The 16,767-nt window shown below is 41.4% G+C and overlaps 1 protein-coding gene across 1 annotated transcript in view; it reads left to right on the top strand.

The window, feature by feature from the left end:
* SPTLC2 (serine palmitoyltransferase long chain base subunit 2) overlaps positions 1-15,483 on the top strand; it is a 105,345-nt gene extending 89,862 nt beyond the window's left edge. Inside the window, exons 10-12 of the mRNA XM_010382725.2 lie at positions 6,148-6,283; positions 9,350-9,479; positions 15,097-15,483. Coding sequence (XP_010381027.1) covers positions 6,148-6,283; positions 9,350-9,479; positions 15,097-15,216 — 386 coding nt within the window. The 3' untranslated portion in view covers positions 15,217-15,483. The remainder of the gene's footprint in view (positions 1-6,147; positions 6,284-9,349; positions 9,480-15,096) is intronic.
* The last annotated feature ends 1,284 nt before the right edge of the window (positions 15,484-16,767 follow it).

Below are 16,767 nucleotides of genomic sequence, written 5' to 3'. Positions count from 1 at the left end.
AAGCCTAAAAATGACCTATTAAGGTTATCTGCATTTTCTAAGAAATTAACTACATATTTACTTTTCTCTTTCTCTTCCATGCCAAGCTGTAGATTTTTTACAGTAGAGTTCCTAAAAATAGTTTTATTCTAACAAACCATATTGAAGAAGTCCAAAAGGACAGCCACACAGTGAAGTTTATTTGTAAAGTTCAAGAGTCAGTACAGATTTTTCTCCTCCAAATTGCTTTTATGCTTTTTATCACCCTTAAAAGTAAAGATTTATGTTTGAAAAGTAGGAAAGAATTCTGACCTCTTATATTTCCATCTGTGTTCTTTCTGAGCCAAAGATAAAAACCTTTTAAGAGTTAGTATTTTTTTTAAACAATGCGAAACTTTCTTCTTTGTTTCAAGTCTGTATTAGACCAGATACTTGCTGAAACTCTGCGGTGAAAAATCATTAGGACTGAGCTACTAGATTGGCGTTAAATAGCAATTGGTCTTCTTGCATAAATATTAACTGGTATTTTATATGATATTCAAGTCAAAGTAGGTAACTGTGTTGTCTGTTAAGATTCAGTTTCACTTCAAAAGCAAGAGATAACTATTTTCTAACATGTGTAAATGCCAGGGCTTACTGATTTGTCTACATTTATTTTACTACTTTTATTTTCCTGTTACTCTCTTTGAAATTAATAGGTTAAACTATAAGAAATTGCCTGTTTTAAGGTCAAAAATGGTAGCATATTGGCAGTTTGATGGTTCAGCCTAGCAATTTTAAAGGATAACAGACCACTTTATTTATTTATTTATTTATTTATTTACTTACTTACTTACTTACTTACTTACTTGAGATGGAGTCTCACTCTGTCACCCAGGCTGGAGTGCAGTGGCATAATCTCGGCTCACTGCAAGCTCCGCCTCCTGGGTTCACGCCATTCTCTCGCCTCAGCCTCCCAAGTAGCTGGGGCTACAGGCACCCGCCACCACGCCCAGCTAATTTTGTTTTTGTATTTTTAGTAGAGACGGGGTTTCACCATGTTAGCCAGGATGGTCTCAATCTCCTGACCTCGTGATCTGCCCGCCTCAGCCTCCCAAAGTGCTGGGATTACAGGCATGAGCCACCGAGCCCAACCCTTTTTAAATTTTTTTAAATTTTTCTTTTTTTTTTTTCCGAGATGGAGTTTTGCTCTTATTGCCCAGGCTGGAGTACAATGGCGTGATCTCAGCTCACGGCAACCTTTGCCTACCAGATTCAAGCGATTCTCCTGCCTCAGCCTCCCGAGTAGCTGGGATTACAAGCGTGTGCCACCATGCCTGGCTAATTTTGTATTTTTAGTAGACATGGAACTTCTCCATTTGGTCAGGCTAGTCTCAAACTCCTGACCTCAGGTGATCCACCCACCTTGGCCTCCCAAAGTGCTGGGATTACAGGCATGAGCCAGTGTGCCTGGCTAATTTTTCGTAAGTGACAAGAGTCTCACTATGTTACCAAGGCTGGAGTGCAGTGGCTGTTAACAGGTGCAATCATAGCTCACTACAGCACCGAACTTCTGACTCCAGAGATCCTCCTGCCTCAGCCACCCAAGTAGCCAGAATCACACCACTGTGCCTGGCTTTCCTTTTTTAAAAATTGCTACATAATAATATTTATGGGGTACATATGATATTTTGATACATGCATACAGTATCAAATACTCTGATCAAATCAAGTACTTAGGATATGCATCACCTCAAACATTTATTATTTCTTTGTGTTTAGAACATTTCAGCTCTTCTAGCTATTTTGAAATACACGGTAAACTATTGTTAACTGTAGTCATCCTGTGCTATCAAATGCTATAATTTATTCCTCCTATTTAACTATACGTTTGTACCCATTAACCAACCTCTCTTCAATCCCCCTTTCCCTACCCTTCCCAGCCTCTGGTAACCACTGTTCTACTCTCTACCTCCGCGAGATCAACTTTTTTAGCTCCCACATGAGTTAGAACATGCGACATGTGTCTTTCCATGCCTGGCTCATTTCGCTTAACATCATGACCTTCAGTGCCATCCATGTTGCGCAAATGGCAGCATTTCATTCTTTTCATGGCTGTATAGTATTCCATTGTGTGTATCGCCACATTTTCTTTATCCATTCATCTGCTGATACTTAGATTGATTCCGTATCGTGGCTATTGTGAATAGTGTTGCAGTAAATGTAGCTGTGCACATATCCCTTTGATACACTGATTTCCTTTTATTTGTATAAACAGCAGTAGTGGGATTGCTGGATTGTATGGTAGTTCCATTTTTAGTTTGAAAAAACTTTTTTTTTTTTTTTAACAGAGGCTAGTTAATTTGTGATTAGATAGCTAAAAGGTTTGTGATTTTTTAAAAGGTGGTGGCTGGGTGGCATGGTGGCTCACACCTGTAATCCCAGCACTTTGGGAGGTCAGGCAGGTGGATCACTTGAGCCCAGGACATCCAGACCAGCCTAGGTAACAATGGTGAAATTTCATCTCTACAAAAAATAAAACAAAAAATTAGCTGGGCGTGTTGATGCACACCTGTAGTCTTAGCTTCGGGAGAGTAAGGCGGAAGGATCCCTTGAGCCCAGGAGACAGAGGTTGCAGTGAGTCAAGATTGTGCCCCTGCCCTCCAGCCTGGGTGACATGGTAAGACCTTGTCTCAAAAAAGAAAAGGAAAAAAAAAAGTGGTGAGTTGCAAAATGGTCAGTTGGATGCAGAAAAAATTAATGTACACTAAACTAATAAATTCCATGAGTTTTGACATATATCCAGTCTTTTTATATTTTATTTATTTTATTTTATTTTATTTGAGACAGAGTCTCCCTCTGTCACCCAGACTGGAGTGCAGTGGGGCGATCTCAGCTTACTGCAACCTCCACCACCCAGGTTCAAGCAATTCTCCTGCCTCAACCTCCCTAGTAGCTGGGATTACAGGCACCCGCCACCACACCTGGCTAATTTTTGCGCTTTTAGTAGAGATGGGTTTTTGCCACATTGGCCAGGCTGGTCTCGAAGTCCTGAGCTCAGATGATCCACCTGCCTCGGCCTCCCAAAGTGCTGGCATTACAGGCGTGAGTCACTGCGCCCAGCCCCATGTATCCAATCTTATAACCATGCCACAATCAAGGTTAGAATATTTTCATCATCTCTCCTGAAAGTTCCCTCCTGCCCCTTTGCTATTAGCCCCCTTCCCATACTTTCTGGCAACCATGAATCTGTTTTCTGTCATTATAGTATGTCTTTTTAGAGTTTCATACAAACAAATTCATACAGTGTGCAGTCTCACATCTGGGTTATTTCAATGAACGTTATATAAGTTTTGAGATTCATCAGCATTGTTGCCGTAGTAATCATTTGTTCCTTTTTATATATTTCTCTCCTCATGTTTCTTTTACCTTTTTGAACATATAGATCATATTTATAATGGCCTTTAACATCCGTATCTGCTAACACTGTTATTTCTGGTCGGTTTTTATTAACTGACTTTTCCGCTGGTTGTACATCATATTTTCCTGTTTCTTTGAATGCCTAGAATTTTAAAATTATATGTTGGACATTGTTAATTTTACATTGGTAGGTTCTATATCTTGTTGTTTTCCTTTAGGTAATATTGGACTTTGTTCCTGGAATCAACAGGTTCCTTGCAAGGCTTGCTTTTAAGGTTAGGGTGGTTCAGACCAATTTTTAGTCTAGGGTTAATTTATCTCCACTACTAAGGTGATAGGAGTGGAGTCCCCTTCTGAGGACTCTGTTAGATAACCCACATATTATAAGATCTTTACATTTTGGTGGATAAAAATACAAACTATTCCCAGCTCCATGTGAGTGCAGAAATTCTTTGGCCTATTGCTTTCTGATGGATCTTTTCCCCAGCCTCTGCTAGCTTCTTTTCGTGTGTTTACAAATCAGTACTCTTCCCAAAGTTCAAAGGGACCCCTCTGCAGATCCCTAAAGCACTCTCATCACACCCCCGCTCCCTGCTCCTGTACACTGCCCAGCAAATTCTAGCCCCCACAGCGCCCCCAGCTCTGATCTCAACTGACAGCTCTCCACTCCAATCTCAGATGTCCTCAGCTGGCAAGACTGGGCCCTCCTTCCCTGTGCAGCAGCCTGTGGCCTGCCTTCAGTCAACGCAGTCTGGCCCTCCCCGTGGCTCAGTGTCTAGAAGTCATTGTTTATGTACTTTGTCCAGTTTCCTATTGTTTACAGCAGGAAGGTAAATCCAGTCTCTGGTACTCCATGACTGAAAGGAGTCTCATCTTCTAAATGCAGATTAAGCATGTATTGATATTTCTAGGGGGAAATTAGGGTACTTGGCTCATCAGTTCCCAACATACTTAAATGTAACACACTTTAACGTCTGCTTTCTTCTTTGTAACTTAAATGATGACATAAATGATGCTCTTCAGTGTTCACACGAGGCTAGTCTAAGCTTGAGTGTTTTTCTCTGATCAACTTGAAATTATCTGCATAAAGAGTATTAATTTTGACTTATTTGTGGCCAGCTTATCTAGAGTAGCTTCCCATGAATGATGGATATGTTACTATTCCAATTCTAAGGACATTTGTTAGCTATCTGTATGTCTGGTTAATTTGTCATAAGAACTTATGTGTCATGTTTGGATTTTTAAAAATAAGAACTTTGGCCGGGCGTGGTGGCTCACGCCTGTAATCCCAGCACTTTAGCAGGCCGAGGTGGGCAGATCACAAGGTCAGGAGATCGAGACCATCCTGGCTAACACGGTAAAACCCCGTCTCTACTAAAAATACAAAAAATTAGCCGGGCGAGGTGGCGGGCGCCTGTAGTCCCAGCTACTTGGAAGGCTGAGGCAGGAGAATGGCGTAAACCCGGGAGGTGGAACTTGCAGTGAGCCAAGATTGCGCCACTGCACTCCAGCCTGGGCGACAGAGCAAGACTCCGTCTCAAAAAAGAAAAAAAAATTGCTGATTTTATAATCTATATATGAAAATTACTGCAGCCTTTTTTATTCATGAGTATTTATGGTTGAGAAGATTCTAAAATAGTTCTTAGCCTTTTACAAGTGGATCTTTTAAATTTATTGCATTGCTCTGTATAACAGAACAATTATTTGGATATCTTTTCAAAGATTGACTTACCATAATGTCAAAACCTGCCCAATTATTTAGTCAGTTCGCAATTACAGAAATGTGCATTTTAATCCATTTGTGTTTTAGGGAAGATGAGCACAATAGGATTAAAGATATGATTTTATACTATTACAGATATGCTACTGCTGTCTGGTAAGAATTTTAAGGAAACAGGCTGGGCGCGGTGGCTCACGTCTATAATCCCAGCACTTTGGGAGTCCAGGGTGGGCGGATCACTTGAGGTTAAGCGTTCGAGACCAGCCTGGCCAGCATGGCGAAACCCTCTCTCTACTAAAAATACAAAAATTAGCTGGAAGTGGTAGTGTGCGCCTGTAACCCCAGCTATTCAGGAAGCTGAGACAGGAGAATCGCTTGAACCTGGGAAGCAGAGATTGCAGTGAGCTGAGATCATGTCGTTGTACTCCAGCCTGGGCAACAGAGCGAGATGCCATCTCAAAAAAAAAAAGAAAAAAGAATTGTAAGGAAACAACAAAATGAAACTCAGAAGATGAAAATTTGAGGGCCTAAATCGCTTCATCTCTGGTCTCATGTGTAAAATTCATTTGCATCACAGTTGATTGGAATGAATCTTAAAGTTAGAAGACGTAAATTCTAGTTGAAGCTGTGCCACTTGCTACTTATAATGTGGCACACACTGTTGTGCAACTGTAGGCATGTCACCACCTTGGTGAGAGTCTCCCGACCTATCATATGAAGATAATCATAAATACCCCGCTACTGTCAAGGGATTTGTGGAGTGCTCAGTGAGGGGTTATGGCTGAAATTCTTTGAGGACGCTAATGCTCCATTAAACGTTTTTTACATAATTATAACTTCTGCTGTTAACAGGTAGAATGACAGAATACAAAATGAGACATTTTACAGTTATAGTCCTTTCAGTTTACTGTGTAAAATATTTTATGGTGAAATGGAAAAAAAACGAAACAGAACTGATTAGGTAGAATGGAGATAGAGGAGATTGCTGTCTTTTTTTCCATTCCTTTTTACTTAATATTATTTTGTTTTCTCTCACCATGACTTTCCAGGTAAAGAGTGTGTACAACAGTTAGCTGAAAACACCAGGTATTTCAGGAGACGCCTGAAAGAGATGGGCTTCATCATCTATGGAAATGAAGACTCTCCAGTAGTGCCTTTGATGCTCTACATGCCTGCCAAAATTGGGTATGTTTTGTTGCAGATCACAGACTAGTCTGTCCTTATACTTATCTGTGATGTGAGACTAGGGCTTATGTATTTTGTTAGGGAAAATGGTCTTGTCCTTATTGTGTTAACTTTCATTTGGTACATATGCCATAGATCAAATAGTGAATTCCAAATTGTTAGGTATGTTAATTTGTTCTTCTTTCATTAAACATTGAGTTTCATGTACTCTCTAGGGGCCTGGGATAGCTCAGTGAATAAAATACAAACATCTCTGTCCTTGTGGAGCTTACAGTCTAGTAGGGGGCAACAGTCAGACAGACATAATAAATGAACTGTGTACTATGTTAGAAGGTGTCAAGTGCTATGGAAAAAAATAGAGCAGGACCTATATGGGGAGTTGAGAGTGCCCTGTGGGCGGGCAGATAACACTACTAAATAGCGTGGTCAGGGTAAGTAAGCCTCCATGGGAAGGAAAAGTGACATCTGAGCGAAGATTTGAAGGAGCTGACAGTTAATCATTGGAGAAAGAAGCATCTGTGCAAAGGCCACAGTGCAGGAGCGAGCTTGCTTAGGTGACCTAAGAGTAGCAAAGAAGTCCCTAGAATTGGAGCACAGTGCCCCACGGGGAGCAATGGGCCATGAGGTCAGAGAGGTTTTATCAGAGTGTATTACTGGATACTTGCCAGGTGTGCAGATTACACCAGCTTCTTTTGTTTGTACGAGGCATACATAATGGAAAATCTTGCCCTACGATAGCTTTCAATGTATTTGAGAAGTCCAGATATATAATGAAACCAGAAGATATTTGAAAAGCAAATGAACAGTAATTATACTGAACAAATTTTATTATATGCAAAGTGGCCCTGAAGATGTAGAATAAAGGAGTGACCTGCTGAGTACAAGCTCAGTAAGAAAGGCACATCTTATTGGATGGGTGAGTTTTGAGCTGGATCTTAAAGCATTTCTCCAGTTTGAACTCATTGAAGGAGCAATTTTTACAAATTTTTGAATCCCCCGTGTCCACCACAGTCTCCGACACTCAGTAAGTGTTTACTGAAGTGAATACGGGAGAGGAAATTAAATCAGGGAGCCTGGAAGTGATGTGATTCAAAGAAAATGAAAGGGAAGTAAGGAAAAGGTGCTCCCTGAGAGAAAAAGAGGAATTCGGGTTTCAACATGAAGTCATATGGGTAGTTAGTATTATGGCTTCAGAGGGGATATGGAGAAGGATTTTCTTCATTCTTCTTTAGGTGGAATTCTCATAAACAAACACGAAGAGTTATCAGATCCAAAGGACTCAGTTTAGAGCTCTCTCTTTAAAGAAGGCTGTGTCTCCTTTATTCTATATAGGTGCAACTGACTGTGTATACTTGAATTAGGAAAGAGTTAGAGAAGGTGAAGAAGAATTAGAATAAGGCACTAGACAGTTTGGGAGCCTGTGCTGAAGTTACAGGGCACCCAGGTTCATGCTGACACAAAGGAGGTGTGTTGAGGAAGGTGTACTGGTACTACAGAGAGTGAGAAAAGGCTGAAAAGCTGGCATTAATGTAATGCCAAATGTGCAGGATCTCTATTGCCCAGGCTGGAGTGCAGTGGCGCAATCTTGGCTTACTGCAGCCTCCACCTCCTGGGTTCAAGCAAATCTTGTGCTTCAGCCTCCCCAGTAGCTGGGTTACAGATGTGTGCCACCACACCTGGCTAATCTTTGTATTTTTTAGCGGAGATGGAGTTTCACCATGTTGGCCAGGCCAGTCTCCAACTCCTGACCTCAGGTGATCTGCCCAGCTCGGCCTCCCAAAATGCTGGGATTACAGGCACGAGCCACTGGCCCGGCCAGATTTTTTAATTCTCAAACAAACGCTGTAAATAGCTTAAAGGAGAAGTTAAAACATAAGGGAGGTCAACAAGAGGAAAAGACAAAGAACAACATAATTGGGGCCTGGTGCAGTGGCTCACAAGGTCAGGAGATCAAGAGCATCCTGGCCAACATGGTGAAACCCCGTCTCTACTAAAAATACAAAAATTATCTGGGTGTGGTGGCGCACACCTGTAATCCCAGCTATTCGGGAGGCTGAGGCAGGAGAATTGCTAGAAGCCGGGAGGTGGAGGTTGTGGTGAGCCGAGATCGCACCACTGCACTCCAACCTGGCGACAGTGAGAGACTAAAAAAAAAAAATAATAAAATAAAATAATTTAGTAGACAAAATTAAATAAAAGTTAGAATGTGTTATTTAGACAAGACACAGATGTGGAGTAAGGCCAGAGGCCTCCCGTTTGGCTTCTGGTAAGGGTGGGGGATTGTGAAACACGAATTGTGTGGTCTGAGTAATCGGTTGAAGCCAGCGGGTGAACTGGCCTTACAGACACCAAAGGAAGCCCTGAATTCTGAAGCAGTGTTGTTCCCAAGACAATCAAAGAAATGCGTGATCTGGAGAGGTCATGCCAGTCAGCCATTCTGCTAGAAGAAAAGATGTGCCATGTTATAGCAGATCCCCACAGCTGCAGAATCCTCAGAATTTGAGGAATCATGTTAAACTGCCAAGCTTAACATTTCAAGGACCAGATTTTAATTAAATGCAGGTTCATTTTGAAGCCTCTGAACCACTATTATGTATCAGGGACACTGTTTTTTTGTTTGTTTGTTTGTTTTTTGAGACAGAATCTTGCTCCGTTGCTCAGGCTGTCGCTCAGGCTCAGTGGTGTGATCTTGGCTCACTACAGCTTCTGCCTCCTGGCTTCAAGAGATGCTCATGCCTCAGCCTCCTGAGTAGCTAGGACTACAGGTGCATGCCACCGCACTCAGCTAATTTTTGTATTTTTGGTAGAGACGGGATTTCGCCATGTTGCCCAGGCTGGTTATTTCAGTTTTGTGAAGGACACCATATAGAAGACTTCCTCAGGATTGACTTTAAAAGTATTTGTGAGCTATCAATTTTAACTTTAAAAGGAGTTAAAAGAAGCTCTTATTAGAAGTCTCCAATGCCTGCATCACCAAAAAGTTTAAATCACTGAGGACAGCAAGTCGTCTGTAATGAGTGCTTTCTTACTCCTCCTGGTTTCTGTTTCTTGTTTTCCCCTTTGCAGCGCCTTTGGACGGGAGATGCTGAAGCGGAACATCGGTGTCGTTGTGGTTGGATTTCCTGCCACCCCAATTATTGAGTCCAGAGCCAGGTTTTGCCTGTCAGCAGCTCATACCAAAGAAATACTTGATACTGTAAGTAGGCACTTTCCCCTTGATATAAATATGCCTTTTATTAAAAAGGCCTGTATATTAGATGAAATTCATAATATATTGACCTTGATGTTCTTGTGAGCACCTAAGATATTTACCAGTAAGACAGAGGAGGTGACAGTGCTACTGAAAACGTTGGCCTTTACAAAAAAACTGTCACCAGAATCATCAGAGCTCTGGAGAATTTTCCGGCTTTGTCTTGCTCCACTGTCTCCCTCACTATGGACTCTACAGTTCTCCCTCCACTCTACCTATTTCTACACTAAGCTTTCTCGTATGTTGTTCTGTCTAAAATTTTCTCTCTTGAGCTTTCTCTCCCCTCTGCCTGGCTGACTGCCACTCATTCTTCACATCTCCACTTAAAGGAAAATTGCTTAGGGATGCCCCACTCCTTCTTGCTCTGTGTTCCCTTGGAATCCTGAGATTCTCCCTTACTAAATTCTTCACACTTATAATTACTTAATAGCAGTCTTCTCCATTAGATAAATATTGAGGATAGGAACAAATCTGTTTTACTCATTCTATATCCCAGCACCCACCACACTGCCAGGCATCTAGTTGGGGATCATTATTACTGAGCTTAATTATTTATGATCTCAATATATTCTCATCGCTCTATATTCTCTTAATATGTTATTGTTTCAAATCTAAGATTGCAGAGTTTAAATCAGTATTGCCCTCTGGGAGTTTATAAAGTTTTAGAACATGACTTTTGCATAAAATTGGTTGCTAGAAATATCTATTAATGAGTTAGAAAGCTACTACTTTTTTTTTTTCTTTTTTTTCTTTTTTGAGACAGAGTTTCACTCTTGTTGCCCAGGCTAGAGTACAATGGTGCAATCTCAGCTCACTACATCCTCCACCTCCTGGGTTCAAGCAATTCTCCTGCCTCAGCCTCTCGAGTAGCTGGGATTACAGGCATGTGCCACCACACCCAGCTAGTTTTGTATTTTTAGTACAGACAGGGTTTCTCCGTGTTGGTCAGGCTGGTCTCAAACTCCCAACCACAGGTGATCGGCCCGCCTCAGCCTCCCAAAGTGCTGGGATTGCAGGTGTGAGCCACCGCCTGGCAAGAGCTACTAATAAAGAACATTATGAATGCTTCTTTATAAAAGTTCATTATAACAATTTGATGGACATTTTATATTCCTGAATAGCCAAAGATTTTTGACTTTTTCTCTATTTCTACACAGCAAAATTTCTATGACTATAAGTGTATTCCCTTTTAAAAAACAGAATTGTGCTAAGAACACTTCACATGAGATCTATCCTCTTACCAAATTTTTCCATGTAGAATACAGTATTGTTAACTATCGGCACAGTGTCGTGAGCCTGTTCTTAATCACATTCTGACAATATCCAGTTAGATTTGGCTTTTTGATATTGTATCTTTTTTTCTTTATTTTGATTATGCCTGTCAGATTTTTCCAATAGATTTTTCTCATTTCTCAGAAATGTTACTGGTGAATTTCTGCTTTTTTTTTTTTAACCTAGAGATTTCAGCTTTTCTTTCCCTCCTACTCTATTGATGTTTTAAGAGTTTTCTTTTTTCTTTCTCATGTTCACCTGTTAACTCAGAGTTTCAACGTGCCTTTAAAAAAAAAGTTTATGTAACTATAAGCAGCATCTATGGCAGTAATCCACGCCTTCTGACAACAATTTTGACTCCTGAGAACTGTACACATTCATGAAGGAATTTAGATATAACCAGGATATCTGCCTAGGATATCTAAGGAGATTTCTGTTGCCAACAAATATGTTTGCCAATTGAGAGTTCTAATCCTTTTCATAGGATTCACTTGAGGGATTGTTGGGCTTTGCCTTCCATTTAGTTTTTAAAGCATAAAGTGCATTTTTTGAAACCATGGATTTGTTAAAGTCATTTTGTCTTATGATGTTTTATGGAACTAACATGAACTAGACCATTATGAAATACAAATTAATTTTCATTTAATAATGGGCCCCATGACATGATTCTGTATATAGAAAGTGCTATAAAATACACATGCACGCACACACACACACGTACGCACAGCTAGAGCTAATAAATGAATTCAGCAAAGTTGCATGGTAAAAGATCAGCACACAAAAAATTAGTGATTTTGTACACCAGCAATGAAGAAATGAAAATTTCTTTTACAGTAACACTCAAAAGAATAAAATACCTAGTAATAAACTTAAGAAAGCCTTTCCGGGCTGGGTGCTGTGGCTCACGCCTGTGATCCCAGCACTTTGGGAGGTCAGGCATTTGAGATCAGCCTGGCCAACATAGTGAAACCTCATCTCTACTAAAAATACAAAAAATTAGCTGGGCGTGGTGGCAGGCGCCTGTAATTCCAGCTACTCGGGAGGCTGAGGCAGAAGAACTGCTTGAACCTGGGAGGCGGAGGTTGCAGTGAGCCGAGATCACGCCATTGCACCATAGCCCGGGCAACAGTGCGAGACTCTGTCTCAAAAAAGAAAAAGAAAAAGAAAGCCCTTCCCTTGTCCACTGGCTAATTTACACTTGTACACTGTATGTTTAGATGTGTATATTGAAAACTATAAAACTTTCCTGAAAGAAATTAAAGAAGTCTTAAAGAAATGGAATGACATCCTGTGTTCATGGATTGGAAGATTTAATATTGTTAAGATGGCAGTGTAGCAACCTACAGATCCAGTGTTCAACATTTCTCAGAAAAAAATGGACTGGGAGACCCTAAGCCACTAGCCCTTTTTTGCAGAAATTAAAAGGCTGGTCCTCAAATTCATATGGAACTGGGAGGGAATAGCTAAAATAGTATTGAAAAGGAAAACCAAAGTGGGAGGTCTCACACTTCTTAATTTTAAAACAAAGCTAATTACTACAAAGCTACAGTAATTACAACAGTCAAGTACTTGCATAAGGATGGACACATAGACCAGTGAAGTAGAATTGAGATTTCAGAAATAAAGTACAAGCATCTATGGCCATCTCCCTTTATTTTCAACAAGGGAGCCAAGACCAGTCAATGAGAAAAGAACAGTCTCTTCAACAATCAGTACTAGGTCAGCTGGATGCAGAAGAAGGAAGTTTTGACCTTACAGCATGGATAAACCTTGAAAACATTAGGCTAAATGAAAGAAGGCAAAACAAAGACCACGTAACTTACGATTCCATTTATAAGAGATGTCCAGAACAGGCAAAAATCCATAGGGTCAGACAATAGATTGGTGGCAGCCAGCCTGAGAGGAAGGAGGAGTGAGTATGGGGTTGCTTTTTAGGGTGATAAAAATACTCTAAAACTAGATAGTGACAAAAGTTGCACAATTCTCGGAATATACTTAGAAGCAATGAATCGTATACTTTAAAAGTGAATTTTGTTGAATGTGAATTGTATCTCAAAGCTGTAATTTTGTTATTTTTTAAAATGGGAAGCGCAAGGATATTGGCTCAGGGGAGCGGCGGGATTGCTGTCCTAGAGGATTGGGTTACTCAGCTGTATAATGAATACATGTTTTTCTCCTAGGAACCCACCTTACCTGTGATCTAGAGGTTCTGTGTAGACTATTTGTTAATGAATGGTGATGCATGTACTGGCTCCCTGTCCCTAACATACCCACACACCCCACACAAGAGTCAGCACTCTTTAGAATGGCATCTTTTATTCACATGATACTGATTTGTCTGAAATATTTGGTGTGGGATCAGAGGAAATCTTGTAATCTAGATCCCCTTGGGCTACTGAGGAATTTTTTTTTCTAATGATTACTTTTCTACATTGATGAAAACATTCTAGATTCTTCTGAAGTCAAGAGTTTATAAATGATCATTCCTTTGTGATCTTAGTCATGTGTGCTTTTGTCTTATTATGATTTTGAGGTAGGGTCTCACTCATTCACCCAGACTGGAGTACAGTAATAATGATCTTAGCTCACTGCAGCCTCCACCTCCCGGCCTCAAGGGATCTTCCCACCTCAGCCTCCAGAGTAGCTGGGACTATGCCTGGCTTTTTTTTTTTTTTTTTAAATAGATGGGGTCTTGCTATGTTGCCCAGGCTGGTCTCAAACTCCTGGGCTCAAGCAATCTGCCTGCCTTGGCCTCCCAAAGTGCTGTGATTACAGGCTTGAGTCACCGTGTTCAGCCTTGACTTTTTTTTTTTTTAACAGAGTTTTGCTCTTGTTGCCCAGGCTGGAGTACAATGGCGTGATCTCGGCTCACTGCAACCTCCACCTCCTGAGTTCAAGCGATTCTCCTGCCTCAGCCTCCTGAGTAGCTGGGATTACAGGCATGCGCCACCACACCCAGCTAATTTTGTATTTTTAGTAGAGACGGGGTTACTCCATGTTGGTCAGGCTGATCTCAAACTCCCGACCTCGGGTGATCCGCCCACATGGGCCTCCCAAAGTGCTGGGTACTGACATAAGCCACCAGGCCCGGCTGGCTTTGACTTTTGTCTTAAATTAATAAATCTTATCACAGAGGTCAGGTGAATAAATGGTTGATGGGTTCTCCCAGCTTAATTTCAGACTTAAATTGTTTCCATATGGAGCTTTCACTTACACCTCTTCTCAGCGGTGCCGCTGTTGTGATAGTGCATTGAAGTTCAGCTATTATTTGCTTTATGTTTTTCACATTTCGAAATGAAGAATATTTTTTCTTGTGCTGGAATACATCAGTAATACTGTTGGTGGTTTTCTCTCTCCACATACTGATTTTTTAAAAAAATGAACTTTAAGACGCCCAGTGTAGTGGCTTACGCCTGTAATCCTAACACCTTGGGAGGCAGAGGTGGGTGGTAACTTGATGCCAGGAGTTTTCGAGTCTAGCCTGGCCAACATGGCAAAACCCTGTCTCTACAAAAAATTAGCTGGGCGTGATAGCACTTGCCTGTAGTCCCAGCTACTCAGGAGGCTGAGGCAGAGAATCTCTTGAATGCAGGAGGCAGAGGTTGCAGTGAGCTGAGATGGTGCCACTGTATTCCAGCCTGGGTAATAGAGCAAGACTCTGTCTCAAAAAGAAAAAGAAGTTGCTGGGCTCATTTGCTCACACCTGTAATCTCAGCATTTTGGGAGGCCAAGGTGGTGGATCACTTGAGGTTGGGAGTTTGAGACCAGTCTGGCCAACATGGTGAAACCCCATCTCTACTAAAAATACAAAAATTATCTGAGCATGGTGGCGGGCACCTGTAGTCCTGGCTAATTTGGAGGCTGAGGCAGGAGAATCACTTGAACCTGGGAAGTGGAGGTTGCAGTGAGCTCGGATGATGCCACAGCACTCCAGCCTGAGCAACAGAGCGAGACTCCATCTCAAAAACAAAAGGGAGAGATGACAAATTTTAGTTGGTTTTGTGCATTCAGAGTGCATATAACTTTTTCTACCAAGCATATCATACTTTGAATTATAGCCTTTATTCTGCATACCTGGCTATTCACAACCCATTATTCATGGTGAGCTTGAAAGCCTTGTTCAGAAAGCAGGTCCTTCCACAGCTGTATTGTAGTCTGATCTTGTAAATGCACTAGACATAAGTCCTGCTGAAGGATAATCTTGCCATGATTGTTTTTAGCAAAGTAAAACACCAGGCATGCCTGCATCCTACTGGCTCTGACAGACCTCTACTTTTCTTGCGTATTTTAGGCTTTAAAGGAGATAGATGAAGTTGGGGACCTATTGCAGCTGAAGTATTCCCGCCATCGGTTGGTACCTCTACTGGACAGGCCCTTTGACGAGACAACATATGAAGAAACAGAAGACTGAGCCTTTTTTGGTGCTCCCTCAGAGGAACCCTTCCTCACCCAGGACAGCCTGTGGCCTTTGTGAGCCAGCTCCAGGAACCACACTTCTATGGCCATCTCATGTGACATTGCCTCAACTACTGAAGGTGGCCACCTCCACTCTAAGTGACATTTTGTAAATAGTAAAAAACTGCTTCAAATCCTTCCTTTGCTAAGTCTCACCTTTAAAAACGAAGGTGACTCACTTTACTTTTTCAGTCCATTAAAAAAACATTTTATTTTGTAACCATTCTACTTGTGAAATCACACTGACCCTAGCCTGTCTCTGGCTAACCACACAGGCCATTCCCCTCTCCCAGCACCTCGCAGACTTGGGCCCATCAAGAGCTACTGCTGGCGCTGTTTCCACAGCCTGGAGACTTACCTGGCCCTCCTCCCTAGGGAGCAAGTGCCTTCCACTTACTTCCCATCCAGGTCTCAGAGATGGCCAGCCTTGAAATCCTTATTTAACCATTCAAGTAATCAATAGAAGTATTCACCCTTTAATCTTAAGTTTAGCCTTTTAAGAAAAACAGTAAGCGATGACTGCTGAAAGGCTTATTGTGTAATCTCCCGAGGGTTTGGTCTTAATCCATTTTGTTCTGGTCACCAGATGATTTCTTCCTTTACCATCAAATATTTCTTCATAATGATTACAGTCTGAGGATGTGCGCAAATTCTGGTTCTTCCCAAGCTCCAGCCATAACACGTCCCACCCCGTTTTTAAAGCGCTTACTGTTTTCAAAGCACCCACATCCCCCGCTGGTTAGAAGGCCACTCTCACATCTGAGTGTTGGGTACAAAGCCGCTCCGTAGAGTAATGTGCACTCCCGGTGGGTGAGGGGCAGGGGCAGTGTGGAAAGAACTGATTACTCCTTGCAGAGTCTGTGGCTTGCATTTCCTACTGATTTCTACGTTTGAAAATTATGACAGTCTCTGGCTGGGTCTGGGTCCAGATTAGGATTTAAACTGATAAAGGAAAATGTTGGTAAATCCTCTGCTCAGAAATCATTTATCATGTTCCTATTTAAGGATTAGATTTATTAATTTAGGCCTTTTAGAAGCTAACCCACTTAAATATTACTCTTCTGAATGCTAGTTCTCTTTTATTCTTGATGTCCTAAGACAGTTGAATCTGGCATCTGGGGCTAGGGTCTGCCTGTCTACATTTTTTTTCTTTTTTTCTGAGAAATTCTGAACACACAGATCTCTTTCCTAAACTGACATTTTCTATTTTGACTGTTTTCATACTATAACCAGGTAAAGGGACTTTTTTCAGAGAGCTTTATACTGCCTGACCAAAGAACAAATCCGAAAATCACCATTTTAAAGTTCTTTTTTAGTTGAACCAAAGTGTAAGTGAAGCGGACTTTTGGCTTGGTTATACCCAGGATCCGCTTGTCCTTTTGTATCCATCAAGTGTTACAGGAGAGGGATTGGGAACAGAATGGAAAAGCAGTGTATGAAAGTCATGTTACAGGCTGGGTGCGGTGGCTCACACCTGTAATCCTAGCACTTTGGGAGGCTGAGGCAG

This window comes from Rhinopithecus roxellana, chromosome 5, assembly GCF_007565055.1.
Source record: "Rhinopithecus roxellana isolate Shanxi Qingling chromosome 5, ASM756505v1, whole genome shotgun sequence".
In the NCBI taxonomy this organism is placed as follows: Eukaryota; Metazoa; Chordata; class Mammalia; order Primates; family Cercopithecidae; genus Rhinopithecus; species Rhinopithecus roxellana.
This window is presented reverse-complemented; position numbering and strand designations above follow the sequence as displayed.